General features: G+C 37.9%; 1 protein-coding gene across 2 annotated transcripts; it reads right to left on the reverse strand.

Moving 5' to 3' along the window:
* Positions 1-12: 12 nt before the first annotated feature.
* TMPRSS7 (transmembrane serine protease 7) lies at positions 13-27,985 on the reverse strand. 2 transcript variants are annotated; one of them, XM_071433439.1, is made up of 18 exons: positions 27,798-27,985; positions 26,944-27,074; positions 24,567-24,634; positions 23,339-23,532; positions 22,513-22,551; positions 18,637-18,865; positions 17,213-17,343; positions 15,865-15,977; positions 14,175-14,281; positions 9,379-9,515; positions 8,133-8,240; positions 7,335-7,531; positions 6,167-6,283; positions 5,689-5,725; positions 4,033-4,210; positions 3,589-3,857; positions 2,350-2,486; positions 13-250 (listed from the first exon to the last, which is right to left on the reverse strand). In XM_071433439.1, the coding sequence occupies exons 1-18, from the start codon at positions 27,967-27,969 to the stop codon at positions 80-82; spliced, it is 2,535 nt and encodes an 844-aa protein (XP_071289540.1). In that variant the 5' UTR covers positions 27,970-27,985; the 3' UTR covers positions 13-79. The 2 variants fall into 2 exon arrangements, with proteins under 2 accessions (XP_071289540.1, XP_071289541.1); XM_071433440.1 differs by lacking the exon at positions 5,689-5,725 and having other exon boundaries at positions 7,421-7,531.
* Positions 27,986-27,991: the final 6 nt, after the last annotated feature.

Below are 27,991 nucleotides of genomic sequence, written 5' to 3' on the forward strand. Positions count from 1 at the left end.
ACCCGTGAACAGTTCCTCCAAATATGGTTTTAATGAAGATATCCAGGACATGTTTTATTCCAAGGAAACAGTTTTCAAGTTACAAGACTGAAGGCACATATTTGTGTATCCATGGTGCAAAATTTGACACTCTTGTGTAGACACCTGGAAAATTTGGTCTTCCACATCCATAACCCCAGCTCACAATGCCAGTCAAAAACCATTTTCCATCTCCATTGCTTTGACATGACAGTGGTCCACCAGAATCACCCTAAAAATAATGTATCGAGTTATATGTGTTTACAACATGAATTATGAAAACTGGGGAAAAATCCACAGGAGATATTTTGCATAATTCCAGTGATTATATTTTCAAATTCAGATAGTTCAAACAATTGATAGGGGTTTTTTTCAAGTAGATGGCATTGCGCAGTTTTACCAAAGTTTGCTCTTTCACAAGAGAGAAGGTAATTCTCACTCTTTAAAGACACTAATAAAAATATTACTTTGCATGGACTACATTTGAAATTCACTTTTTCCCCCTAACCTTATACTTAACCATAAACCCCAAATCTGCTACGTAACATGTATGCACATTCATAGGTTACACACTAAAACTCAAAAATAGTACACTTTAAAAAATATTTTTAAATAAGATAAATACAATTAAGTATTTAATAATTGTATGACTTAGTTCAAATTAAAGGTAAATGGAAACAGATGGAATCCCTAAATTGTTTTTTGTTGGGTTTTTTCTTGATTTTTTTTTTAAAGAAGGAAAATGAGCCTAAGGATTGTCCTCTGGTAGATACCAGTCAGCATATAATGTTTAGGGGCCCATAATGTCTTTGTAATTAGAGCAGTTAAAATTAAGTCTGTTCTAGACTTCAAAATTTTTTACAGGATCTCATCATGCTGTAATACAGGACAAAGCAACTAGGACTCTTCCTTTACAGCATGTTCTTTTAGAAATACATTGGCGGACCATCAGGTATAAAACCATTTGCCACCATGTGGGGAAAATTCCTTGGACCAAGCTGATACTTCCCTGTAAGGCTCTGCCATACACAGACCATGTCTGAAAGACACCCAGTGGCAAAGTAAACTTTACCAAAATATTGGGTGCAAGAAACAACTTCTAAAAGCAAAAGGTGCATTTGGCAAAATTCAGATGTTTTGCAAGAGAAGTGCCTTCTTGCTAGATGAATATTTTGTTAGAGCAAGAAAACTATTTTGCTTTCACTCTATAGGTTGTTGGGATATGCAGGTTGGAAGGGACCTCTTCCAAGGTGCTAAGGTGCTACTCACTCCTCAGAGTAGGATTAGATTGAATTGCCTCAAAAAAGGTCAAGAATTTAGATGACTTTTTTTCCTTCCATGACAAATAAGATTTCACATTTAGAGAGTAAAATTTGAGAGTTTTCTCCTTCATTCCTAGGACAAAAGTAGAACACCAGCACTTTTCACAAAACAGGAATACCACAATTTGATTAGCTCTAACAACTGCCAGACACAGACACAAATCATTTACCTCTACAAAAATGTAGCCAAAATGATGTCTTTCCCTGGCAATATCTTGAGTGGCCATAAATAAACAAATTCTCCAGTTACTGAAAACAATACTTAATATCAATGGCCTCACTAACCTCTAAAAAACAGCTGGAGCATTATACTCCCTCAGCCATTGTAGGCTCACTCATTTTTATGTAGATCAGTGAAAGTTAGGACATCTTGAAGATTCCAGATCTCCATCATAAAAAAATTGTCTTATTATTATTTCAGCAGTAAATGTGTATGGTTTATATAAGTATACTATAATACAATATGGCATATAAGATCTGTAATATTAAGTGTCTTATAGATGTATACAGCATATCTATGGGGTTTTACTACTTTTCACTAGAAGTAAATTCAGCACTTTACATTTATCATCTTTCAGTTTTTCCAGATCAGAAATATCTTACATTTGCAAATTTATGCCTAATTGTCTGCATCTCATCATACAGTCTTGTAGTTCCAAGTTGGAGGTGAGGGATTCTGAAAAGACACAAGCTACTTTCTCAGTTTGTTTTTTTTTCAGCTGAGAACCTATTATGCTGAAAATTGCCTGATTTCAACTTGTTATTGGGACATACAGTTTGATTGGCTCTTGGCCTGCAACTGAAATTTAGCGATGTTACTCATGCACATAAAGCAGCAGAACTCTGAAATCACCCACAGAAGAGATTTGCTGACAGGCAATACTTATATTGCTCTTTTTCAGAACTGAAACATATTGACCACAGAGTGGTCTGCCAGTCAACTTTACACCTCCTCATGCAGCAATGAAAGACCAGATAAGTTCTTTGCAGAGTTCACTGAGGTACATACTTTACACCCGTCTCTTTTCCCAGATGATAGCCCAGCACAAAACATCCTAGCTGTGATAATCCCATATGTGGAATGACATAATGTCTGGTCAATAATTTCTATCTCTGCTTTCTGAAGAACTGCTGAACCTTCATCATCTGGAAAACAAATTCAACAGCATTTTACTCATCTATTGAAATATAAAACAAGAAGTCTTTAGAAAATATCCATAGATACTTTTGACCATTGATTTATTCCAGATTCCAAACAACTAACTGCAACAGAGCAGAAAGCCTCTTCAAACTATCAGTCAGTTGGTTAATGTGATCTGGGTCCTTCAGACACACAAAATACAATGACATAATCACTAGGATTGGCCAAAATGTTTTTTCTTTGTTTTTGTTTTTGGTTTTTTTCTCCAAAACATCTCAGGATTTCTTCGTTTGCTCTCTTTTTATTTCAAAAAGGAAACTGAATTTTAAAAGATATTTAGACCATCACATGATAGATTTGCCATGAGGGCAGCATATATGAAGGAGCCAAATTCAAGATTAAGATTATGAGTCAGTTTCAGAATGCAAATTCTCACAGCATAAAGAATCAATTTCCACATTTGCTTCTTTCCATCTGAAAGATTTGGTGAAACACCTCTTTTTTGTAAGGTATATAACTTAATAATAACAGAATTGAACTAAAGTTTCCCCTCCTTTCCATACAGCAGGCCCAATCTCATCACCAGGTGATCCTTTCAAAATCTGGTTATAGCCAAAAAGCCCTCACCCACATACTCAGATATGCAAGCACTGGTTTACATAATGAAACTTTATTTTAGGATTTGATAGAGCTAGTATGTAATAAAGTATACTTTGAAATTATAAAAGATTGATTTGGCACTTGTATTATAGAAGCTGACAAAGGGAATAGAGGGGAAAAGAAAAAATACACCCTCCTTTTTTTTTTTTTTGAGACATTACATTATCTTTCAAATAACCAGCTTCTTAATTTTACATATGATTAACCAGCAGCCCAAAGAGAAACCACACCATGTGTCCCACACCTCTGAAGGGAAAAGAAGGGAAAGACAACCCTGTGATATTTTGGTGTAAGTGTAGCTCCCTACACTAACAACACAATATGGATGACATTCAGATGCGTGGGACCAGCAGCCAAGTTTCCTGAGTGTACGAAGGTACATGCACACTGCCCCACCTGTGAAGGCTCCTGTAACAAAATCATATCAATGGAAGGAATAAAATTCACCTGCTTCCTGCTTTTGGCCCCAACCTGTTATCCAGCACTTGTCCCCGCTGCGGGCTTTGTGGGAATAGGGAGGTAGGCAGATGGGCTGGATGAGGTGGCCCATGGTGTCCGGCCAGGGTGTGCTCAGCTGCAGCAGCGCGATGTCGTAGTCATAGTTCCTGCTGTTGTAGTACTCGTGCACTACAATCCGCCGCACTGCAGACACAAACTTGGCACGGCCTTGCATCTGCATGCCCAGGTGGGCACGCCATGCTCTGGGGTCAGCCAGCCTGGGTGGGAGCAAACAAAGATGTTTTGTCTTAAAAAAGTACCTCAAAACAGTCACTCTCAGCAGGGCTGGGAAAAACAGAACACAGCACCTCCATGCAGTTCAAACTCCGGAACCTAAAGGCACTTGTGGATTCTGGCCATGTTTGGGACCAATATAGAGGGAAGACTGCTTACTTGCCCCCTTGAAAGCAGTGGGCTGCAGACACAAGCCATTCTTTCGATATCACTGATGCTCCACAGTAAGCAGCTCCCACAAAATGAAGGCTGACCTGCCAGGGCCATTCACCTTCCTCAGTGTTTGAGCCACCCACAATCCGAGGGATGAGGTTGCTGATCTTGCTACTGCCACAACCTGCAAGAGATATTTCAGGTTATAATCCCCATTTCCAGTACTTTCCTTTAGTGAGGGGGCTTCCCACACGTGGCATGAAAGAATATTACACTTTGAAATATTTTGTAATCTATGTCATTCCTCTTTTATAATAATAAAACTTCTCTCTTTGGCTATTCTATTCTATCAGTGAAATCAGAGATGACTCCATAAAAAGGCACCAGTCTGGAAATTTTACTGAGTCCCTTTTCCATCTCTGCTACAGAAATTAGCCCGAAATATTTCTTGTGTCAAAAATGTCAAGGGATCCATTGATTTAATAAGCATCACAGTGAATATATACAAATAGGCAAACCCTCATCTCTTTTTGATACTGCCAACCCTGACCTGAAAAGAGACCAACCAGAAAGAAATCCAACATCATCAAAACACTTCTTGCCAAAACAGTGGGAATGATACAAGAAAAATGTATGTGGAGACTGGATATTTATTTGAAAACAAGGTGGTACAATCATTATTTTGTATGGATATGACTGATTGACAATGTATAATACTAACAGGTGAAGAAGTCATGTCTTATCAGCACAAAAATCTGAACTCTTAATTGGAAAAGCAAGGAAGAAAGACCCTTCTGTAGAGTCTCTCTCCATCCCTAGTGCTTGCACATCTGCTCAGGGGTTTTAGTCCCACGCTCCCAAACACAGGTGTTAATATTTCTGGATCCTTTCCTGAACACATCCAGAAAGTCAAATGTAGCTTTAATGTTTCCAAATAAAAATAGGCATGTGGCTAGTCTCTTAAGACATCCTACTGGATCCAAGGCAAGTGCTGACAGATTTGTCATACAGGCAGCAAGCCAGAGACAGCTGAGGGTCAGGCAAAATCCTAAAATGGTTTGGTTTGGAAAGGGAGTTTAAAGATCATCTAGTTGCAACTCCCCCTCCCATGGGCAGGGACACCTTCCCACTAAACTAGATTACTCAGGGTTCTATCCAGCCTGGCCTTGAACAATTTCGGAGATGAGGCATCAATAGCTTCTCTGGGCAACCTCTGCCAGGGCCTCACCACCCTCACAGTGGAAAATTTCTTCCTTATATCTAAATCTACCCATTTTTATTATAAAGCCATTCCTTCTTGTTCTATCATTACACGCCCTTGTGAAAAGTCCCTCTCCAGCTCTCCTGTAGGCTCTTTTAGGTACTGGAAGGTACAAGGAGCCTTCTTCCTAAAGCTGTCTCTTCTCTAGGCTAAACAACCCCAGCTGTCTCAACCTGTCTTCATAGGAGAGGTGCTCCAGCCCACAGATATCTTCACAAACCTCCTTTGGACTTATTCCAACACATCCATCTTATGTAATATACTTGAGACCATTCAGTTTAAGCAACTAATCCTAACCCCACTTTTATTGCTATTGCAGTGACAATCATCTGTTTGCTTTACATCAAAACAAACTTAAAAGATTGCACAGAGGTTACTTTAGGAAGATTTAAGAGTAGAACCTGACTTGATGCTATGAAGTATTGGGGTCTTCACCATCTGGAAGAATCAGAGAAATGAAAAGTTTGTGGTTTTTTTCCCATTGCAGCCGTATCACTCTGGAAGTCCAAATACAGTTCAACTTCAATGAAATGCCTGGCATTGCTGCAGACAACAAAAGTTGCTGCCTCCCCAACTAACTAAGTTCATTCTGTAATTAACCCTGATGCCCTAATCCTCAGCACAGCTGCAATAAGCAGTACAGCTTTTTAAGGCTCCCCATAACATTAAGCCCACCCTCCCACAAGAACCTAGCAAGTTCTGAAACTAGATCTGTGGTAAACTGATAGCTGATCATTACCCAACCATCGCAGAGAGAATGCAATAAAAATTTAGTACCTGCAGCCTGACTTGTACCCACTCCAAAACAGGAAGAAATAAAGGTCTTTATTGTGTAAAAAGTTCAAAGTTCAAAAAGATGAATATTTGAAAGGAACTTACTGCAGCTGCTTTCATCACTTCCATCAACACAGTCCACAGTCCCATCACACCTTGCATATTGTTTCCTAATGCAAATGTTATTCCTGCACTTGAATGTGTGGTTGGTGCAGGGAATACCTGAAATAGTTGTGAGGAAAAAAAACCAAAACAACCATTGGCTCAGCTTAATACACGAAGACATGTCTGCACAGATAGAAGATGTGCATATATTAGTAGGTAGGAAGTAATATGACAAAAAAAGCACTTTGGTGGGGATGGCTTAACCTCTAAAGAGAATAAGCTATTCAAATAGAACTGCATCTGTACTTGGGTGTGCATTTACTTGGCCAAGTCCAAACAAAGTTTTCTTCCCATCCTTTCCCACAGCACTAACACATACAGATATAATAGTGAAAATTAGATTTAGAGTGTAAGGATAGCAAGAGAAAACATCCAGTACTCTGGAAAGGAGCTCTCCTTTGTATTTCAGTATTAAATGTGAAATGAAGGACTGCAGTGAAAGCAGCCTTTTAAACTAGTATCATTAACTAGCCTTATTAACTACATATCCAGTAAAACAGCAACGCCCAAACCTCATCATTTTCCTGTTTCCCTGTGACTTGCAATAAATGCACTCAAACCCAATCCATTTTTCTTGTCAATGCACAGAAGTATCCTGTAATCATTTAAACAGATTGTCTTGTGGGAGGAGTAAAAAAGTTTTCTTTTATAAAGTTACTTGCAGAACTTTGCAGTTGTGCTCCCTTTCATAAGACCCTTCCATCGGTCACAGCATCCATTTACTCTAAAAAGTTCAAGAAAGTTCTGATTCAAAATTTTTATTTGTCTAATGCCAAATTTACAGCTTCTGCTAACCTTATAACCCTGAAAAATATGACAGAGAAACTATCATTTTAATAGTTATTTTACAGATGGTAAAATGGATCTAGGAATTAATTTGCACAGATTATGCAGTAAAGAGATAAAATCTCAGCTTCCCTTTTAAATCCCTAGATTCCCATCATGCACCTGAAATACTTAATTCTTCTGCCAGTATTTTGCAGAAACAGATGTTCATGGGCTTATTAAAAAGAAATAGTTTAAAATCTGTAACAGCTTGTTTCTAAGTGTATCAGAAGGATTAAACAGAATTATATAGCCCAAGTGAGATTTGACAGTGCCTCTTAACCTTTTGAATGCAGCATCCAGAATTCAAGTCAGGAATGGACAGATGACAAAAGAGAGGAGAAAAGTTATTCAGGAGAACAGCCTTACTGTGGGTGCAGTTCTGCTCATCTTTTCCGTTCTCACAATCACTTACTCCATTGCAGGCAAGCAAGTTGTCCTGTATTGCAAAGCTGGAGTTACAGTTCCACTCAGGGACAACTTTAAAAATATAAGCCAAATCAGGTACAGAAGCATTCCTGTAAGTGCTAACACATCCCCTTCTGACTATGTCTGGATACAACATTCATTCCTTCAAGGATGGGCAATACAAGGCAATACATTCCAATACAAGGATGGGCATCAGTGCCACATTATGCATGGACAAACTAGAGCACAAAGGAGTTCAGTGAGTGCCCCAGGTGGTGATGCTTAGTGTCACTCTCATCTACTCTGTGAACCCCTCTTTGTTGTTCCCCCACAAAAAAAACTCACATCAAAATGGCACAGAACTTCATTAATAATTGCCAGCTTTTATCACATATGAAAATACATCCTACTACAGCTATTACTGCACATCTAAATTTCTTCCTCGTGCTCTCCACTGCATATCGTCTTTATTCTTGGTTTTGTCCCTTGCCAATTAGCTATGAATTAAGCATTCAAGAGACTGACAGATAGTCTGTACCCAGATGTACAAAGGATGATGAAAACATATTTTGTTATTCTCATTAAAAAATTTCACCTTGTTTCAGCTGCCTTCTAAGATTAGAGAATACATTCACTGTTTTCCAGTCAAGATCTCTAATAAGTGAATACAAACCACAAGAGAGTTCATCACTTTCATCGAAGCAGTTGTTTATGCCATCACAGCGCTGCATCTGCTGGATGCATAAGCCAGTAGAACACTTGAAATGTCCAAGTGGACATGCTGGACATGGGAAAAAGGGAAAAAAAAAAAAACAAAACAACAAAAAAACCAAGCAACCAAACCTCAAGATTTCTTTTTCACAAATATTGCCATCTTGTTTCAATTTACAGTCACTAAGCTGCTCCAAGGAACAATAAAATTGATTTAAATTTAATAGTCTGTATATATTGCCAGCACTTAAATTGAATTCAAATGTTGAAAACTGGGATTTAAAGAAGAGGAAAAAAATATCTCTAAAGTTCCAGTTCAGCTGTTCCTGGAATATGGTACCACAGGCTCTCTAGTGCTGGAACAAATAAGCCAGTGTTTTATGGTGCAACACAAGACTACTTAGAAGGCCATCTTTGTTTTAAAGGACATCTCACTTCCAAAAACTCAAATTTGTAGTACTTTGCAACTTTGGTAAATAACCTGTGTTGAGGAGGTGTATGAACTACATAATTCTGCCTTATAAACTAAAATAATCAAATTTCTCCTCTTTTTACATACTCTACATATACATATTGAATAGAGTTCCTCTAATGCGACAAGTAACTATGTCTAGAAAACACTACTTTTCTACCACCTTAAAAAGAATATATAAGAGTAACACAGGTGAAAAAGTACCAGTAAACAGGTTGTATTTTACAGACTGGAAAAACTCAAGGTCTCAGAGTTTATTAATTTTTTGAGCTGTTTTTTTCAGCTCAGATTTCAGATTTGCACACACTGTATATAAATACATGGAAACACTGAAATAAGCAGATGGTTATTTGGTACTCTTTTCATTACCTATAATCCTTATAGCAATAGAAACATTGCAAACAAACTGTTGGGGATTAAAACAAACAGGAACAGACTTCAACTGATTTCACCATGGTTATAGTCATGCAGGAAGCTTTGAGAACTGTGCAGAAGAGAACAGTGTGCATGCAGGAAAGCAGAGCATGCTGCACATGCCCGCAAACCTTAGATGCACAGCCTAGAAAGGTTCTTTGTTTGCTAGTCATCTGACTTAGAGAGATTAGAAAAGAAAATTAACTGAAGCCCAACAGGTAATTTCCTGCATAAACTTAATTAGGTCCTACTGGACCCAAAAAATGCTACTTCACAGATCTGAAATGCAAAGAGGGGTTGAAAGAGATAAAGTCCATCTTACGCTGGTCGATGTTATAGCTGCCATATTCCACCAGCAGGGGCTTCTCAGAGACCTTGGAACTGCATTGCAACTCCACGCTGACAGCAGAACTTGTAACGTGGAACACTGTTTGGTGATCAACATAGTAACCACAGTACCTGAAAGTGTCCAGGGGAGTTCTAGAGCAGCCTTCACGGGAAAACTGCCTTATATACAATTTAAATGTCAACACCACTGAAATTCAGAAATACAGTCAGCTCCCATACATTAATTAAGAACCATAACCAAAACTATTTCTCAGTAGTTACCCAGCCTTCATCCACCATTAACATTATAGAAATTTATTCTGAATGTCCCACCTTCAAATAAATAGTCCTAAAAAGAATGCCTTGGGTGCACATATACTTTTAATTGCTATTTTGGCAAAGAGGTTCCTTGGACTTCTGCCTAGGTGCCACTTGATTCAGAGAAACCTAAGTATTTTCTGATGCCAGCAAATATTTAATCCATCCATTTTAAATGAATTTCTAATGTTCCTTTCATCAAATATGCCATTCTCTACCAGGGGATTGGAGGTGGGCCACAAAAAAACTAGATTAAAAAAAGCAAAGAAGAAAAAACAAACCCCAAAGCAAAAAAAACCCACAACCAAACAAAGCCTCTTTGACAAGGGAAAGGTTGTTGAATCATTATTTTAAAATTGGAGACTGTTTTAGAGGTAGTATATCAGTGAACATCAACAGTACAGGTTGTTCCAGAAGTGGAAATAAAGACTCCTTCCTCTGCTCAACTAAAATGCCTCAAAAATGCAACACTTAAAAGAAAAACATCTGGCTTTAATATTCCTGCCAAAATAAAAGTACATATGAATCTTAAGTAGATTTAAGAGCACAAGTGGCTGTATTGATTTTTAGCAGACTTGGCACACACACTTGTTTGACAGCAGTACAAGGTCACTCACTGACAACAAAATGCACAGAAAGAACAAAAGAAAAAAATGGATTGTTGTATTGTTAAATGGAGCAGTGGACTATTAGCCAGAAGTAAATATTCCCCTTGTGTATTTTTCCACATAAAACATTGCACCAGGACTACTCTTCATGTCACTGAATGGAGAAAAATTGTTCAGTGATTTCCATGTGAACAGATGTTGCCTCAGTGTCCTGAGCATCCCAGTGAGGTCTGCCAAAAGGAATGGACACATTCATATGTTTTCATGTACGCCCTATTTCACTGTACTAAAATCAAACATCTTGTCAACATATCTAGGGGTATCTGTTCCAGCAATGTGAAAAATAAAGGAAGAAAACAATTTTAAAAATAAGACTTCTCTTTGACATCCTGGAAGCAGATACAAAAGTCTGAGTTAATTTTACAACTTCTTACTATAGGAAAATTAATTGTAAAAGAAGGCCCAAACAAAGAAGCAAGCAAACAAACCCTCAAAACCCCCCAAAAAACCCCAAAAAACCCAAAACCCAAAACAGAATCCAAAACCAAACCCACCAAAAGCAAACCAAAAAAAAACCAACACCACCAAACAACAACAAAAACCACAAAAAACCCCCCAAACCAACCAACCAACAAAACAAAAACAAAACAAAAAAAAACCCAAAAAACCCCAAACCTCAAAAAAACCCACTAACTACAGTCTTGGGTTACAATGTAAGGTGTAACCAAAAGTACATATTTCTACTACCATCTATGTGAGCTGTTAAAATGAGAGAACACTGATAACTCCCTCTGGGGAGGCAGTCACCACTCTGAGGGGGCCAACTCTGCTAAGTCAAGGACTCCCCAGAATGACTCACAGAATTACATTATCCCATTGTGGAATTCCCTGCCCTGGGGGATGTACCAAACAGTCCTGCCTGTATATAATTTGGGGCTTGGGACACCACAATACCACCACTTGATACCCAGAGGACTCTTGACAGCCACCGCTGGATCTCCAGAGAAAGAGGAGACCTTTTCACAGGATCACTGCTTCGACAAGGCTGTATCCATCCTCCAATGGCACTGCAGCCACCATTTAGTTGGTGTAGCCAACTACTACTGTAGTTTAGTAGCCACCAACAGGGTGTCAGGTCGTATTCTGACTTCCTCTGTTTAGGCCGGTGTTTCTGTACCTCTTCAGTGTTGGCTCTATTGCAATTTTCCTATTAAATTGTATCTCTGACCTGGAAGCTCTTGCAAAATATTCATGTGAAGCTAATTCCTCCTGCTGGTTTGCCTTCAAACCAGTACACCCACCCACCAAATCAATCAGTGTTGAGTGCAGACTTCCTATAACAGGAAGTCTAATTGTCACCAATTTTAGTGTTTGTCACCAATGCTCCCAACCTAAAACAGCCTGTCAAGTTCACAGCAAAATGCTGTTTACCAGTCTGATTCCCTTCAAGTAGCTCACAGACATTTTCTACATTTCTTCTTCTGCCAATGACTGACACAGTCTTCCTTCCAACAAACCCTAGCAATATAAAAAACACCAAACAAACAAAAAGCCACAAACAAACAAACAACAAACAAACAAACAAAGGTTAAAGTCTGCATTGAGCCCTTCTCAGACAAATAAAACAAATTCATCTCACCAAAAGCAGAAGAAATTACTGCCCATCTCTGGAAAAGCTGGAACAGGTACATCTCCTTTGTACATTGAGAAAGGCCATATGCTCATGGGATTGGTAAAAGAAAGATACAGGCCCTCAGGAGCCTTTTGCTGGTGTTTTACTGGTCATATATACAAGTCCAGGGCAAATAGAAGTTGCAAAGCACCATCCGTAACTCTGTGCCATTGCTCCAGAGAGAAACTGATTAAGGGGATCCTGCCCATATGTTGGAGAAGTGAGTAGGATAATTTTTCAGGGGATGAGCAAATTCATGCATGCTGTAGCAGAAACAAGGGGATATTGCACTAACAGTTTTAAGACAAATAAAGCACCTTTGTGTTCACATAAAGCTCTGGTAGTCTCCTCATAAGACACTCCTGGGTATTCCTGCCTCTGAGAATTTTAAGTAAGAAGTTCACCAGCTGTAACTTCTTTGACAAGGCAGTATGTTCACTGGAAGAAAGACAAGGAAGAACTGCATGGTCGTGTTGAGTGTCTCTGGTTAGAGAAAGCTGTCCCTAGAGGTCTGATGGAACCTTATCTGCACCACCTGCTTGTTCACAGTGTTTACTCATATCAGTATCCCAAAGGTTCTTAAACATTTTTATCTAAGATAGCAGAATAAACATCCCGTAGGCTGCAACTGCAAGAGGCTGAAAAATGGGGGTCCCCTGCCTGCCCCCCCCACACCCCCCCACCCCATTTCATTAACAATTAAAATTTGGAAAACAAAAACAAACAAAAAAACCCCACATCACCACGTTTCATGCTTGAAGTCATATTTTTTCCCCTTCAAAAGTTAATATAGGACAGAAAAATCAAAAGCTCAAAAGCCTTATTTTGAATGAAAAACAGTTGTTCAAAGGAAAGCTCGTCTTGATCTATAACTATAGCCAGCAACTTGCAGCAGAAAGCAGGAACATGTGTTCTTGTGCAGTACTTCAAAAGTAACCCTGAGTGAACTTCTAAGAATCATACCATGGACATTTGATTCTGTGGAACGCATAATTGGCAGGTTTGTCAAAAAGCTGCTCATATTCTTTCAGGATTCTCTGTCAGAGAATTCCTCAGTATGATCCTATTATAATATTTTTCTCCAGATTTTGCCTTTGTTTTTTATCTCAACCATCCCAAATAGCAGAAATCTTTCAATTTATTTCGTAAAAAGACCCCCAAAAATCACACAAACAGACTACGTGTGGTGTGTTTGACTGGTGTTTTTATGTACTCATCTAGTCCAGCAACCAATTACCATCAAGGTACAGTTGTAGGAGATTCAAATTGAATTTTCGCTCTATAAATACAACATGCTGTTCAAGAACAGATGAAGCTTTTTCTTCTGTATGTTATTCTTTCATTGTACTCTTAAGGGCCTAATTCACTTAGTTCCAGTAGTGAGTTCAGAAACTTAAGTTTCAAGACTAATCTTACTGAGGTTCCCATTTGAATGAAGTTTAGGAAAAAAAAAAAAGGATGTTTTAAATCTAGCCTTGCCTCATCATCCTGTATTCTAAAGATACTGACTTTGAATCTGAGAAAAGCATGGATGGACAATATGCTGGGAAAGCAGTGGCATCTTAATTAAAAACCAGCAGCAATATTTTAATAAAAAATACTTCAAAAACAGTGGTTCCTTGAAAGCTACTTCGTGCAGTTTCTCTTTCAAGAGTCAGTGACATGAATGAGGAAGCAGTTATAGTTCTATTCCAAATCATCTCATTGCAATGGCTTTCACCAAAAAGTTAATTAGATTCATTGTCCTCTTGAGCAATCATAGAATTAAATTACACTTAAAAGGGCTTTAACCGGACCTTGTTTAGTGGCCCCAGAAAACACAGATTTATACACAGATTTATTTTAGAGTTCACAGGACACCAATCTTCATCCAACTCTTTCCATTTCTCTCTCTCCAGAGTACCACAGCCTCTTGTCTTCATCTTTCTGGTACTTTTCAGTAGAATATATATTTATATATATATGTGTGTGTGTGCGTGTGTATATATATATATACGTATATATGTATATGTATATATATATATACACACACATATTTTATAAGGATTGTTACATCATCAGCTAAAATGAAAGAATGGTAGGACACCCCAGTGAATTACTTCTGTCCTTGTGGAAGCTTTTTGAGTGAGCTGCAGTAGTAATGTGATGGTTTATTTGGTACCATTACATTAATAATCCATGCAGAGTACTTACATGTGTTCATTAATTTTCCACCATCCTCGCTCACAGCCTTTAATATTCTTCTCACTAATGGTATAGTTATGGAACTTCAGAGCTATACCAAGGCTCTTCTGTGGAGTCTGTTGTGAGCAAGAAAGATAGTGCAAGCAGTCTTCCTTTTCCTTTTGTGGGCATAGAACATAAAAGTGTATAAATGTATTTCAGGAATTACAGAGCTTGGCATTGCCACACTCTGGGAGCTGTGCTGGCTTCACCACCTCAACAGCCAGCACTTTACACACTTGCCAGCATTCAGTCCTGAGTCTAGGGTTGACACAGGCCCACCACAGCTGCAGGCTTTCTCCCCCTCTAGCCAATAGTCTTCTCATCTTTAGAGAGCCACTGGCCATAGAAAGCAGCTTTTGTATCAAGATCAAAGCACTCAAACACATCCAAATTACTTGTGTAGGGACACAGAGCCCCAGAGGATTTTTAGAGTTAAGATACTGCCTGGAATACTTGTGTCACATTTGTAATGCTAGGAGTTACTTCTACCACATTATTATAGTCTTCTGCTAGCACCTGCGCAGCCATGCATTCTTTCACATTTTACAGAACATTTCTAAACCCAGCAAAATCACAAGTGTTCATACTTAACTGGAAATTGCTTTCATAAAAAGGAACAGAACCTTTTTTTGCACAGCAAAGAAGTGTTCATTTAAAAACAAGAACTGATTCAGGGCAAAAAACCAGAAATGAAAATTTTTCTCCCTCTCTCTTACAGAAAATATAACTGGGGAAATGAGCAAATTTTCAATATTGCAAAAAAATACAACACTGAAAATGAAACTGGTTTGAGCAATAAACCTTTCTATCAGAAGTCCAGGGTGAACTGAAGACTGTAAATTTAGCCCTCCAAAAATCACTTCATCATTTTAGAAGAGGAAGAGGCTGTAGGCTAGCTGGACTTCATTTATATTGCTGTTATTCATTGTAGTCAGTCACTAGATTAACAAGTCATGAGTACCATAAGCAGAAAGATGGGTAAAAAGTGGATCTTATCATATCCATTGCTACATTCCATAGAGAGGAAAACACTGAAGAGCAAAGCCTGTCAGAGACCTTATTTCAGCAGCACTGATAAGGAAACACTCATGTCAGAGAAAACAGAAGTACTTTAAAACAACATCAACTTTCAGCAATTTGCTTTCAGGAGAGTACATGAAATGATGCAGAAAAAGGATACCAAATTAAACAAACAGCACAGGATTGTGCTGATAGGACAGACCATTCTGAAGACAAATTAAATATATTAGGCATATGAAAAGATACCAGAGAAGTGGCAGTAATAACTAGGTTAGGCTTTTTGTACATACCTTTCATTCAGATTTCTGGGGGTGGGAAGAGAAGAGTTAAAAACATTCAAGTCTTACATTGCCTGCCATGAAGTAATTCTGCAGGCTTAATATCAAAACTCTTAACTCTTCACCTTTGTAATAGGACAGCTTAGATACTATATTCTCTTCCTTAAAAACAAGTGCACAGAAAGAGAAAAAACTGATACAAAACACCTGAGCACAGCCAGCTATTCAGCAATACCATTTCTTTAAACTACTGCATCTGTGAGGATGTAGGTTACTGCCAATTCAATAACTTCTGCTTTACTTAAGCTGTATGTGGCCAAAACACACAGCAGTGCCTAAGAGAGAAAGAATAACGCTACCTGGAAGTTCCATGCACACAGGCATTTTGGAGGATAATAGCTTGGGTAATATGGACTTGTGATTCTCCCTTCATAGCCAGTTTCCTCTTTTGTCACTATTGCTTTCCCACACCCTAGGGAAAAAAAATTAAAAGAGGCAAAATTTGGCAAACCTTAATATACTTTCAGTAAAGCTATTCAGTGGGCTAAAGCATCCAAATTTATCAGAAGTCTGTCACTGCAAAGCTGGGCAGGTCAGGAATTATGTTTAGCTGGATTCAAGTTGTAAAAAGGGACCCTTCCCAATAGTGCACACAGAAGACAAAGGCTGTAAAGATCCAGGGATGAGTGCTAGTCTCTGCAGGACCAGAAGAACACACTGTAAATCTATTTTACTTCACTGAAGACAGTTTTGCAAACAAGAATGCCAATACATCCACACTGCAGTACTACACAGGGACCTCTAGTCTTAGAAAGCAGCTAACTAGAAGTGAAGTAGACAATATACTAAACTAATCAGCTTCCTGGAAACCAAACTTTCTTGGATGACAGCTCAATGGATTTACGGAATTCATTAAAGACAAACTTGCACACGCAGAGAAACAAAGAAAACTTCAACTTGAACTTAAAGAAAACCAACCAACCAACCCACAGCCCATGCAGAATAGATCTTGAAGTTAATTATTATGGAGAATTTATCACATGTTTTTATGCTTAATATTTTTATTAAGCATATTTTTTATTAAGATATTTTAATGCTTAATTACTCAACATTAAAAGTATGCAGCATCTTTTTTAGCAGCTTGAATTTCCTTGCACTGAGTTGTGTGAGATTTTTCTTGGGCCACTAGCATGATATTCCTTGCACTATTTGTGATTATGATCTCAGCATTTCTTAAAGATTAAAGCAATAAAGACATGAGCTTGATGCACAAACGTTACAGACTCTTTTGTGTTCCTGAGGAGGCAGGGACTGATAGCAAATTCAGACAAAGCAACTGAAGTTTTGTTTTCTGGAAGCAGTTTTTAGTGCTGTCATCCTTCCGCTTCTAACATGATCCCCGAGTCCCAAGGCAGAAGGGCGACCACTCCTACACCTGAAATAATAGCCCCATCTACTGGCACACTGCAGTCCTCGCCAACTGAATTCAGGGCTGCTTTCAGCCTCTTCTATTCATACTTCACAACCAGTCTGATCGGATTACATTACTCAATAGGAGTAATGCAAAGAAGGTGAAAGGGAGACAGGCACTTGTAAAAAGGAGAAACTCAGATACAGGAATCATTTTGCCATAGTCAGAAACATGACAGACACTTCAGAAGAAGAAACAATATAATAAACACACTTCCAAACACAGAACAAACCTACTTTCTTGTGTAATGACCTCAAAATAGCCATGGAATTCCTTTTGCTCCTTTACTTGTGCTGCCTTAAATATTACCAGCATGAGATTATTTGTGGACACAAGTGACACCAATGAATCAGCTGGTTCACAGGCTCTGAGGGAGAAGAAAGAAGAGCAAATACATAATTAACACATTATTCTCACTCTATGCATAAATTTTCCACTGGTTCAGATCTTACCTCCTTCAAAGTCCAGTCAAATCTCCATGCTCTTGAACAAAAATGTACCTGTTACAAGGGCAGTTTAAAACTCAATAATGGAAATTCTTCTTACAAAAATGAAGGAAATGGCATGAAAATTAATATGGAATGTTTCACTCTATGAGATGATGACTTCCAGCCTTCACTCCCAGTAAAAATGAATGAAGAAAAAATTAACAAAAAGCTTGAAGTAAAATCTTATTTTATTAGACCAACAGTGTTATCTTCTTATTGGGGAGTGGGAAAGACAAGAAAGTTATTCTTCAAGTCAGAAATTAAGAACCTAAGCAAATCAAGTACTCTCATTAAAAAAAAAAAAATATTACTTTCCATATGCATTACCTAGCAGACATCTTCAGTCCTCTACAGATACTAACATGTGAGTGAACACCATCCAAGTCAATTGGAAATACAGATTAGTACAGGACAGCTCTCAAAAAGGACTGAAAAGTCAATGCTCCAGTTTTGAGGCTTATCCACAGACTGAAATAGCAGAGAAAAGGTTTCAGAGGTGAAAATGCTGAGCATTTGCCTTCTTCATGGAGGTGGTGCTGTTTCCTTTTGACTTACAGAGTCCTTTGGAATTAATTATCAGGGATTTAAAAGAAAAAGTTCCTAAACGAGCATAATGGATCAATAAAGAGAGAGAAGACCAAGAAAAAAAGTGGTAGTCCACATCCCTCAACCCATCACAGCTTCAAGTCAAGATTTTCATAGCCCTCTAAACAAATAGAGCAGATTAAAAAAGCACTGAACTAGTGAGTGCCAGTTAGTGAAAATCACAAGACTTAGTTTCAGAACTTCAGTCTTTATCTGAAAAGCACTAATCTTAATACAGAGTAGCTTGCTTAAGGGAGGAAATTTTGACATTCTCTTTCAGTCAGCATCTCTTTCCTGATAAGAAACAGAAATTTTTGCCCAGTAGTGCACAAATTTTTCATAGTTCTGTAGCTAGGTGAAGATGCACTCCAGTTGAAAAAAAAAAGAGAAAAAATTGAAGAAAATTTTCCCTTTTATTAGCAAGATAACTTATCCAAGAAATTTTAATTTGTCAGGTGTTGTGTGAGTAATACATGAAGATCAGAACAGTTTTAACAAAACCAAACTAACCAAAAAATGAAGATGATAGGTCTTCAGAAAAAAACCCAAAAGTTGTCAATTAATTCTTAATAGAAATTTATACTCACCGATAGAGTATCTTATCTTTGATTGGCATCAGAGAATCATAAATGGTGAGCGAATCAGTGATGCAGTTATCTGCTTCAATCTGAAGGGATACTATGGAAAGGCGGACAAGGTGGCCCACAGAGGCAATAAGCTTAAAATAGCAGATTGTTCCCTCTGAGGTAGCTTGAGTATCCAGAGGAAAGTGCTCATGTAGTTGGTCAGCATAGAGATCATACATGCAATTTGTTCCTGTGAAAATGTCACATTTTCAACACTGGACACAATCACTCCAAAACTCCTAAATCCACATGGCATTAAAACAAAAAACCCTAAAACTTGTGTTAAACTAAAGCAAATTATGAAGGCATATCTAACTTGGAAAACAAAGTAATAATAGAATTATAGAGTGGTTTGGGTTGTAAGAGATGATCTAGTTCCAAATTCTCTGTCATGACAGGGATACCTTCCACTCCACCAGGTTGTCCAAACCCCCATCCAACCCAGCCTCAGACACGTCCAAAGGGCATCTACAGCTGTTCTGTGCAACCACCCTTACAATAAAGAATTTTTTCTTACCCTAAACCCAAACTTATCCTTTTTCAGGTTAAAACCATTCCCCTTTGACCTTGTGAAGCCTCCCTTTCTGGCTGTTTGTGTCATTCACTGCTTTCATCTTAGATAAAACTCTGTGGTCCAAGAACAGTCTATTTATAACAAGTACAGAGCATGGCCAACAGTGCTGTTGCCAGGGTATTTTCTTGCAGGGTATTTGCACTAAAGCAGTGCCATTTTGTACAATTTGCAGTTAAAGTTCTGCAGAGTCTCTAAAGGATAAATTACTTAATTCTTCACTGGGACATACTCATCTACTTTCAAAGCATAAATGTACTGCTTGCCCCTGCGGACATTAGGATATTTAAAATACATAAAACAAAATCAAAGGAAAAATACAGTTGCATGTCTGTATGCCCCCAGATTTTTATTGATCAAGTGTCAGGGTTCTCAATGTTTTATCATGACACGAGCTAGAAGTGCTAGTAACAAATTCAGATTCACCAAGTCCTTTAGTTTGGAAGGGATGCTAGGAGTTTTCTTGCTTAACATTCTGCTCAAAGCAGGATCAAAATGAATTCAGACCAGGACTTTTTTCTGCCCAGTCTTGAAAATTTTTGCTGTGCTAGAAATCACCATTAGAAATGGAAACACTGGAAACAAATGGAAACAATGGAAATAAAAATTATGCAACTTACCCTACACAACATTTATTTTAAAAAGGGTAAAAATTTGTCATAATTTAGACAAGGATAATAAAAATATTACCCTACTTGCATCCAATTTTCCAATTAAGCGGGAACAACTGCAATTTCCAAATAAAATATATTGAGGTCTTTATTTCAATTCAATATTGCAGTTAGCAGTCAGCAAAATGCTTAGGGAATTTTTGTTTGGTCATGTCTAAAACTCTTAACATAGCTCTTTAAAAAGGTGAGAAGGAAGAAAAATGCAAATTAGGGAGAATAAGATCAAAAGTGAGTATTTGCTCTAATTTCTGCCTATTACAAACATAAGTCTCTCAAATAGTTACCATCATGGAACACCAATTAAGAGCACTGTGAAAGTTTACTACCAATTGTTGACTCAAATTAAATGTTGACCTTTTAACCAGTAGCTAATCAAGACAGGAAGTGGCAGGCTTTGTCCAGCTTCCACTTTTAAATTACAATCTTGAAACTATGATTGAATGTAACATGAAACTAATGCTATGAATGTTTATGAACAATCTGTAAGGGTCACATTCCATTTAAATGAATTACAGTTAAAAGCTTTGTTTAAGTAATTCTTCTTCCTTCTTCCTTGTTCTTATCTCTTCACAACAACATTTTTTTTATAATAGTTATTTGTGCTTATCTAGTCACCCTTAGCAGAACCAACTTTGATCATAATCTCTAAAATTATATGTAACTACCATTATTTCTACTAAGTAATTAATAATGGGATAAGGTCGCTGCTGCTATGGGGCACAGTCAAATACAGACCTGACTCTAGAACTACAAGTAGTTGAAGCATGCTGGCTTGAAACCAAAGCTGGATAAAGTCTTTACCCAAGGAAACCCAGCACAATCAGATATTATGGCAATGCAAGAACCTCACATGAGCTGGATGTCCACAAGTCCCTTCTCCAGCACCACTCTTCAATAAATCTGCACTCCATTCTGTGCCTGAACCAAACACTGGGTTCATCTCCATACCCAAAGTTCATACCCATTGCTCTCAAAATATAGCCTGCCAATGCTCATTCATTTTGTGCTGCTGCATGTTCACTTTTACCTCTGCATCATATTCTATAGTCCTAAACAGACACAGCCAAAGAACCCCAGCAAATAAAATTGCACCAGTATAAGATTCTCATGTGCTGTGGCCATCCATGCTGTTTGTCCCCAAACTTCATTATATACCCACTCCACACTTCCCACAGATACCATCTGAAACCTGTGGGTACCTATACAAAGTCTCTGAAAGATGTCTAGAATATGGCAGGTCATTCTTCTCCCTTTGTGTAAAAGACACCATGTAAGTCCTACAAAGCCTTAGCAACAATATTTGTGTTGCGTTCTTCTTAATTTCTTCTCTTTTAGGGGCTGCATTCTGGAATAAATTGGAACCACGTTCCAACTGTGCTAACTTCTCCACCCTGGAACACGGAAATGGGAAATGAAATTGCTATGCAAATAAACACCAATACGTAAAACTCTTTAGAGAAATAAAATGCACATTAATGAGATGTGATAGAAGCCAATATTGTTATGCTTTGCAGTTTAAATTGGGAGGCTTATACAAATGAATGATATAGCAAACTTGACTTGAGTTTTGAGAAATTATGGGCTGTTAGCAATATAAACATTGGACCATGCTCTGTGACCTGAAGTCTGCCTGTGGACCTCAGAACTAGCAGAGCTTGACTTGGCTGCATGGCAAAAGTAGTTGGATTCCAAAAAAAAAAAAAAAAAATGCAAACTAAAACCTTTACAAGGTAACAGAAGTGAAAAATCACAGGTAGAAGTGCAACCAAATGTTTCAGGAAAGAAAAACACAAACATGGAAAGATATAAAGCCCTTGAAAAACCAAAAAATTGAGATTTCTCAAGATGAAGAGTCAGTCTGTGTCAAGTAGCAAGGGAGGCCAACACACCCCAGCTGATTGATAACTGTTGGCACAACAGAGTCTTAGCAGGTGTCCCCATCAGAGGTGCAGTACTATTGCTCAGCCTAGTAGCACCTTTTTTCTAGATGCCTGCTCCATGTACTATTGAAGGTAGATGTACTGTACTTTTGACCTGCTTATTCAGTGCTTTGCACACTGAAAAAGAACCCTTCTGGGAGGTTTACAAAATGAAGCCAAGCAGGTATACAAACAAAATGTGTGTCTCCCACAACTGTGGCAAAACTCAACTGCCTAAAGTAATTACTGTTAGGGAATTCATTCAAAGGAATAACTCACCATTAACCTTGGAGAAAAGGGAGTTAAGGTGAATAAAGAATGGACAAAAGTATGGACAACACATGCTCTTTTTCAGCATATTAAATTCATTACTGTCCAGTTAAGAAAAGGTTAATCTGCTGGTCAACACAATTAATAGCAAACACCTGATTTAGTTAGTTTCTTACTATGTCACCAGGTACATCTAAAAATTTACCAGGCAGATTAAAGGTAGATAGTTCCTATATTTGTTACATGCAAGATTCTTGGTCATCCTTTTAGTAAGTCAGGACTTAAATGCCAAGGCTGAATTTAGCCCTCTTAAATTAACACTGAACAGTATCTAAGTCCAAGTCATGAACTAAAAGCTTTGTTCTCCACCTCTCCTCTACAGGAAGCTGCCAAAAGGGTGAATTACCTGTTCCTGTTGTTGACCAATAATCTGACCGAAGACCTGCTGCATAGAAAAAGAGTTGTGTGAGTCCTCTTGTTTGCCTGAAATCCAGAATTCAGGGTTTAATTCAATCACACCTCGGTCCTAACACTGAACACACAGGACAAAACACTTTTCTCATTGAGAGGGGTTGCCCTAGCCCCCTTTATTTCTGAAAATTCTGCAAGCAGCTTTGGAGGTGAGGTAAGAAGATACTGCATGGCAATTAAGCAATCAAAGTCAGTTGAAGGACTGAGACAGAGGTACCCTGGACATCATTTTCTGGCTGATGCCCTTAGAATAGAAAGTCATGAAACATTTTGTAGCTTAATACATTAAATATGCTTGAATCACAAGTTGTGAGTTTGTCCCCGGACAGGAATGGCACAAAAGTTATTTAGCAAATGAGCAACTTATTATAATCTGTTCTTGAATCTTTGATAAAGGAGTGATAAGAGTCTCATTTTCAATGAAGGGGTCCACCTTAACCCTTCGTGTTTTTATGGTTTTAAAATCACAGACTAACCCAAATCTGCCTACAAAGGACTCCATTTTACCTCCTGACTATGAACATAACGACTCCCAATACAGGAAGTTTTGCAATCACTGCTTAAAAGGACAATTTGTACCTTGATTTGACCTCAAATCTCATTTTTATTTTTCTTCACAGTTTTTTTCCTCTATTACAATTTTAGTGATAGAAGCTAGAGATGTAGGATCAAGATTTTAGTTTATTTATAGAATTTTCTACTCCAAAGTAAAAATATTTGCTTAATGAAGTATTTTGTCAAGGATATGTTCTAGTACTAACCACTTAGGACAATGGAATCCATGTCGACTGCAAGGCCCTGAAGACTTCCCACCGAAGTCCGGTTGATGATACTTGTCTGAATGGAATCCTTTAAAATGGCAGCCACACAATCCTCACACAGCACTTGCCCCTTCGCCTGTGGTACCACAAATACGATCCAGAAATGAATAAGAAGGCCTCCATTGTTGTTGTTACTGAAATAAAGAGCACAGGTTATCACCACCCTGTTGGAAGTCCTCTGAAGACAAGACTCTTTAGCCCAAGCTTCTGAAGCATAAATTCAGAAGTGCATGGCTCATTTCCATATTTTATAATTACTTTAACCCAGTGAATGTATATTTTACCCTTAAAGAAACAAACAAACAAGACAAATCTCAAAACACCAAAACACGCTCTTCACATCCAGTTGGCAATATTCAGTAGGCTGATTTCCTGAGGGCTCCTAACTGTGGAGATTCTATGGAAATCACATTGTCTCCACATGAATTAGAACTAGACTATTTCCTAAAGATCAAAACAGAAATAGTAGAACAGAAACAGTAGAATTATCATCTCCAGAAATGCAGAGCTCTGCAGTAGTATGTATTTCACCCTGCACTGTGTGTTGCAGTATGTAGGAAATGATTCCTAGACTATTTAGGTAACACATTAGAGGCCATGTATGATCACACTAATCTCTACCTCCTTAGTGGGGAGAATGACCTTTAAATCAAACACAGCCCAAAAATGTCCAGTTTCTGAACCAAAACTGTATTTGGTTCTGGATGATTGAAACTAACTAAACTTCTAACATTAGCTCAAACATGAATATTAGAGTAAGAATACTTTATTGCATAGATTTCCTTCATCTTAAGTAGAAAATGCTTTTATTCCAGTAACATAACTCACAAAATATGTGTGATTTAATCAATAACACAGAGTTGTGCTCCAACAGCATGTTTAAGTGGTTAAACTTCTACATGAGCCAAAGGATTACCAAACCTCTTAATTGACATTGTTTCTGTTCATCTTGCATTGTATTTCTGGCAGACAAGGAACTGTTTATATGACTTTAGTTTGGCCTTACTTTTGTTAAGTGAATTGGTATAGGTTATAAACCTATTTTGCTATCAGTTCAAGTACATAGCAAAGACATTGAATTATAACTATTAAAAATAAGCTTGTTTTGTGGGCTTATTACATTACCTACTGCCCAGCAGAAATGCAATTACTTTAACCACAGTTTTACCTGACTTCTGAGACAGTGGACTGCTTGTAAAATTTGGAGAAAGAAGAAGTTGTGTAAACCAAGTTCATCTGAAAGACAAAGTATAAAGATTTAGCATTCTGAAAACCAGTTACCCCTGGAGATGCTATATGCCTAGGCTTTTCTAGGAGCAACCTATTTTCCACCAAGATTACGCAACATGCACACACTTCCAGACATACATCAGCCAAGCTAGGCAGAAGAGGAGATGAACAGACCAGCTCCTCAATGCATCTGTAATAAATCCAGTATTCCTAGGAAACAACAAATCTTCTCCCTATGGCCAGTTGGTATATATAATAATGCTCTTTCCATATAAATGAATTTTGACAACAATGCACATCCTTCACCCAGAAAATCCCAAACACAGAGAGCATCCCTATCCTGCTGCTAAAACTTAAGGCCAAACTTCAAAAAATGTGCACACACTCACAACGCTTTTTGGCGTTGTTACTAATGTGCAGTGAACAGCACATACCACAGCTTTTCCCACAGAATCATAGAAAGACCAAGATAGGAAAGGGCCTCTGGAGAGCATCTAGTACAATCCCACTGCTCAAAGCAGCGTTGACTATACCACATTGCTCAGGGCCATTTCCAGTTTTACCTTTAAGAATGGAGACTCCACACCTTCCCTGGATGAGAACCCCAGTGCTTGATTCCAATCTTAGCTAAGGAATTATCTTTTTTTTAATGTGTCCATGGAATTTTTTGCACTTTGATTCCTTTGTGTCTATTTTCTTCATCAACATCTTAGTATTAATATATTTCTTTCCAATAACAGTGTAAAACGTGGAGAAGCAAAATTCTGCCTGTTCCCTGCCAAAGGACTGTCTTTGGGTAAAGCAAGCTCCTGATTCTCCCTGTTGCTGGGCTGTGATAATACTGGTGTGACATTAACTTTCCTCTCCCCATCCTGTTCAAAGCCACAAGGTGGCATGTACCTCAAGCTGTTTGGACCTCACTCTGCTACTTTATGATTAAAACTTATGCGCAAAGGACTATGACACAGAATATTGCAAAAACTAAAAATCACATCCATATTAACCCCTAACCTTCATCATTTGAAACAGAAAGTTTAAACAATCATTTTAAGGGCCTAAATAAGGTGGGTAGAGCTCAATTTTGCTCTAGATTAAGGTACAAGAGATTTTATGTATTACTGCTACTATCAAATGGAAAGAACCTATCTTGAGAGGTTTTTCTACCACCACTTGGGGTCTCTGGACCAGAAGCCAGTAACAAAAGGGTTTTGAGGAGAACAAACAAAATCCCAAATCCCCCACTTCCCTACTAACAATTTTAGTCAACAGTTGAGTTTGTCAGTTTCAGCAATTCAAAATCCATTGATGAGTTCAGGCAAAGCTCACAGAAAAAAAATAAATTCCAAGTAATGTTCAAGTAGGATGTGGTGACACTGGCAGCTCAACACCTTCTCCCTGTTGCCTCTCTCCACTATGTATGACATGGGCAGGACAAGAACAAGACACAAGAAATACAGGACATTAGAGCTGCTCCATGGATAGCAGGGAAAGGTGATGCCCTGCACTGTTATCTAAAAGAACTTCAACGATTAATATGCAGGACTTGGAAAGAGCTGGAAAACAGGAACATTAGTTCACACTATAAGGTGACAAAAACTTAGTAATTATTGAAAAATTTCTTGATTTCATCTAACTTTTTTTGTTGTTATTGTTGTTGGTTTTGTTTAGCAGTTTTGATACAGTCACTTGAATCCTTATGTGGATAGCATTCCTGGCAAAAATGTATTTTTGCTGCCTACACCAAATGTCTTTAAAGTCAAATTCCCATTTTAACCAAGATTCCCCCTCACCCCTTTCTTCCCACTGGAGAGCAGCTATTGATCCAGAGTTCTATTTTTGCTTTGACTGATGCAAGGTATTTGGGAAGTATAATGGTCTTTAGAATACCTTGTATTAGAAGGAAATGTAAATTTCTGTCTGAAATATGTTTGTGATCCCTAGGGCAATTATGGATGTTTTAAGGCAGAAGATACCAGTGTAAATGCAAAAAATTTTGAGATTTTGTCTGTTTGATGTTTCAAAGGTGGCAATTGAGTTTAAGAACTTTTGTAGAATTTTAGTCCCAGATCATAATTTATGGGTGAAAGTATGGAAAATTTTAAGTCAAATGTAAAAACTAGATCCATTCAAAACGGTTTGCGATTAACAAGCTGAAAGCAGTCAATTCCTTCATACCTCCAGACAGCTACCGCTTGCACATAATCCTCCAAGAGGGAAGGGGTAGAAGAACACCACAGCAGCCTCAAAGGCATCTAAACATCACTTGTCCACAGCTCTGATCTTTTTTTGCTAACCAAGCAGCCCGCGCATCTTACCACATGCTGTACAGTCTGTGCCATAGAGAGGAATTCCTTTGATTCTTTCTGCCTATATTCTGGAAGAAACTCTATGTTGGCAACACGAAACAGTCCAACAAAATACAATGCATCTTTGTTTTCTGCCTGAACTGCAAGAAACAAAGAAGACAGTTAGCCTTTTTTTAATAACAATGAAGGTTTTTTATTAAATTCTAAACCAAATTAATCTATTTGGCCTAATCAACTTTGTAGTTTGAAACAACTACCCAAAGAACACTACACTTTTATAGCCAAACTGTTCTAGATGTGTACCAAATTATGGTTAATGAGCTCCTGTTACCTACACACAAGATAAGATACCACCATACAAACAAGCCAGCATAACTGAAGGCAGTAACAACATCCAGATTCTGAAGCATCTCTAAGGTATCTTAGGCAGTATTAGTATCAGGGGCCTAAAGAGGAAAACATAGCTTTTAATGCTTAATTACACACAAATTTAATTTACTCCCCTTTTACTTCCTTAAATCCATTCTGAAAAAGAATGTACTTATCTGAATCAGAAGGCCAAGAAACACAATGGAAGGCAAAATTTCTGAGGAATCAAGCTCATAAAAACCTGTCAGGTCTGTGCAAATCAGCTTGCACATTAAAATGTTTTTCATACCCCTGAAATAAAGTCACGCTCCCTAAAGCCAGCTTTTCTTATTACTTGTTAAGTCTTAGCAAAGACAAAAGTTTTTCAGACCCCATTTTAAAATTTCCATGTTTACTTTAGAAACAGCCTTCAGGACAACTGAGATCCTAAAGTCATCTGAAAGTACTATTGGCGATAATGATATATAGAGTTGCATGAACTTTCAGCAACTCACCAATGAAGAGCCACAGTAATGTCCATGTTACAACTCCTAAAATGAATAGAATGAGAGTAAAGAGAATTATTTTGTTTTGAAAATTCCATAGCAACTTATCTTTTTTCTTCAATTTGTCATGCTTTTTCCTTGCCAGAATCCTCTTTGCCAACTTGTCTTCTGCAGATACCATTTGGACTGAAATGTTGGCTGCC

The sequence above is a fragment of the Agelaius tricolor genome, unplaced genomic scaffold, assembly GCF_023055355.1.
Source record: "Agelaius tricolor isolate 1412-34295 unplaced genomic scaffold, bAgeTri1.0.p SCAF_9, whole genome shotgun sequence".
Classification (NCBI taxonomy): Eukaryota; Metazoa; Chordata; class Aves; order Passeriformes; family Icteridae; genus Agelaius; species Agelaius tricolor.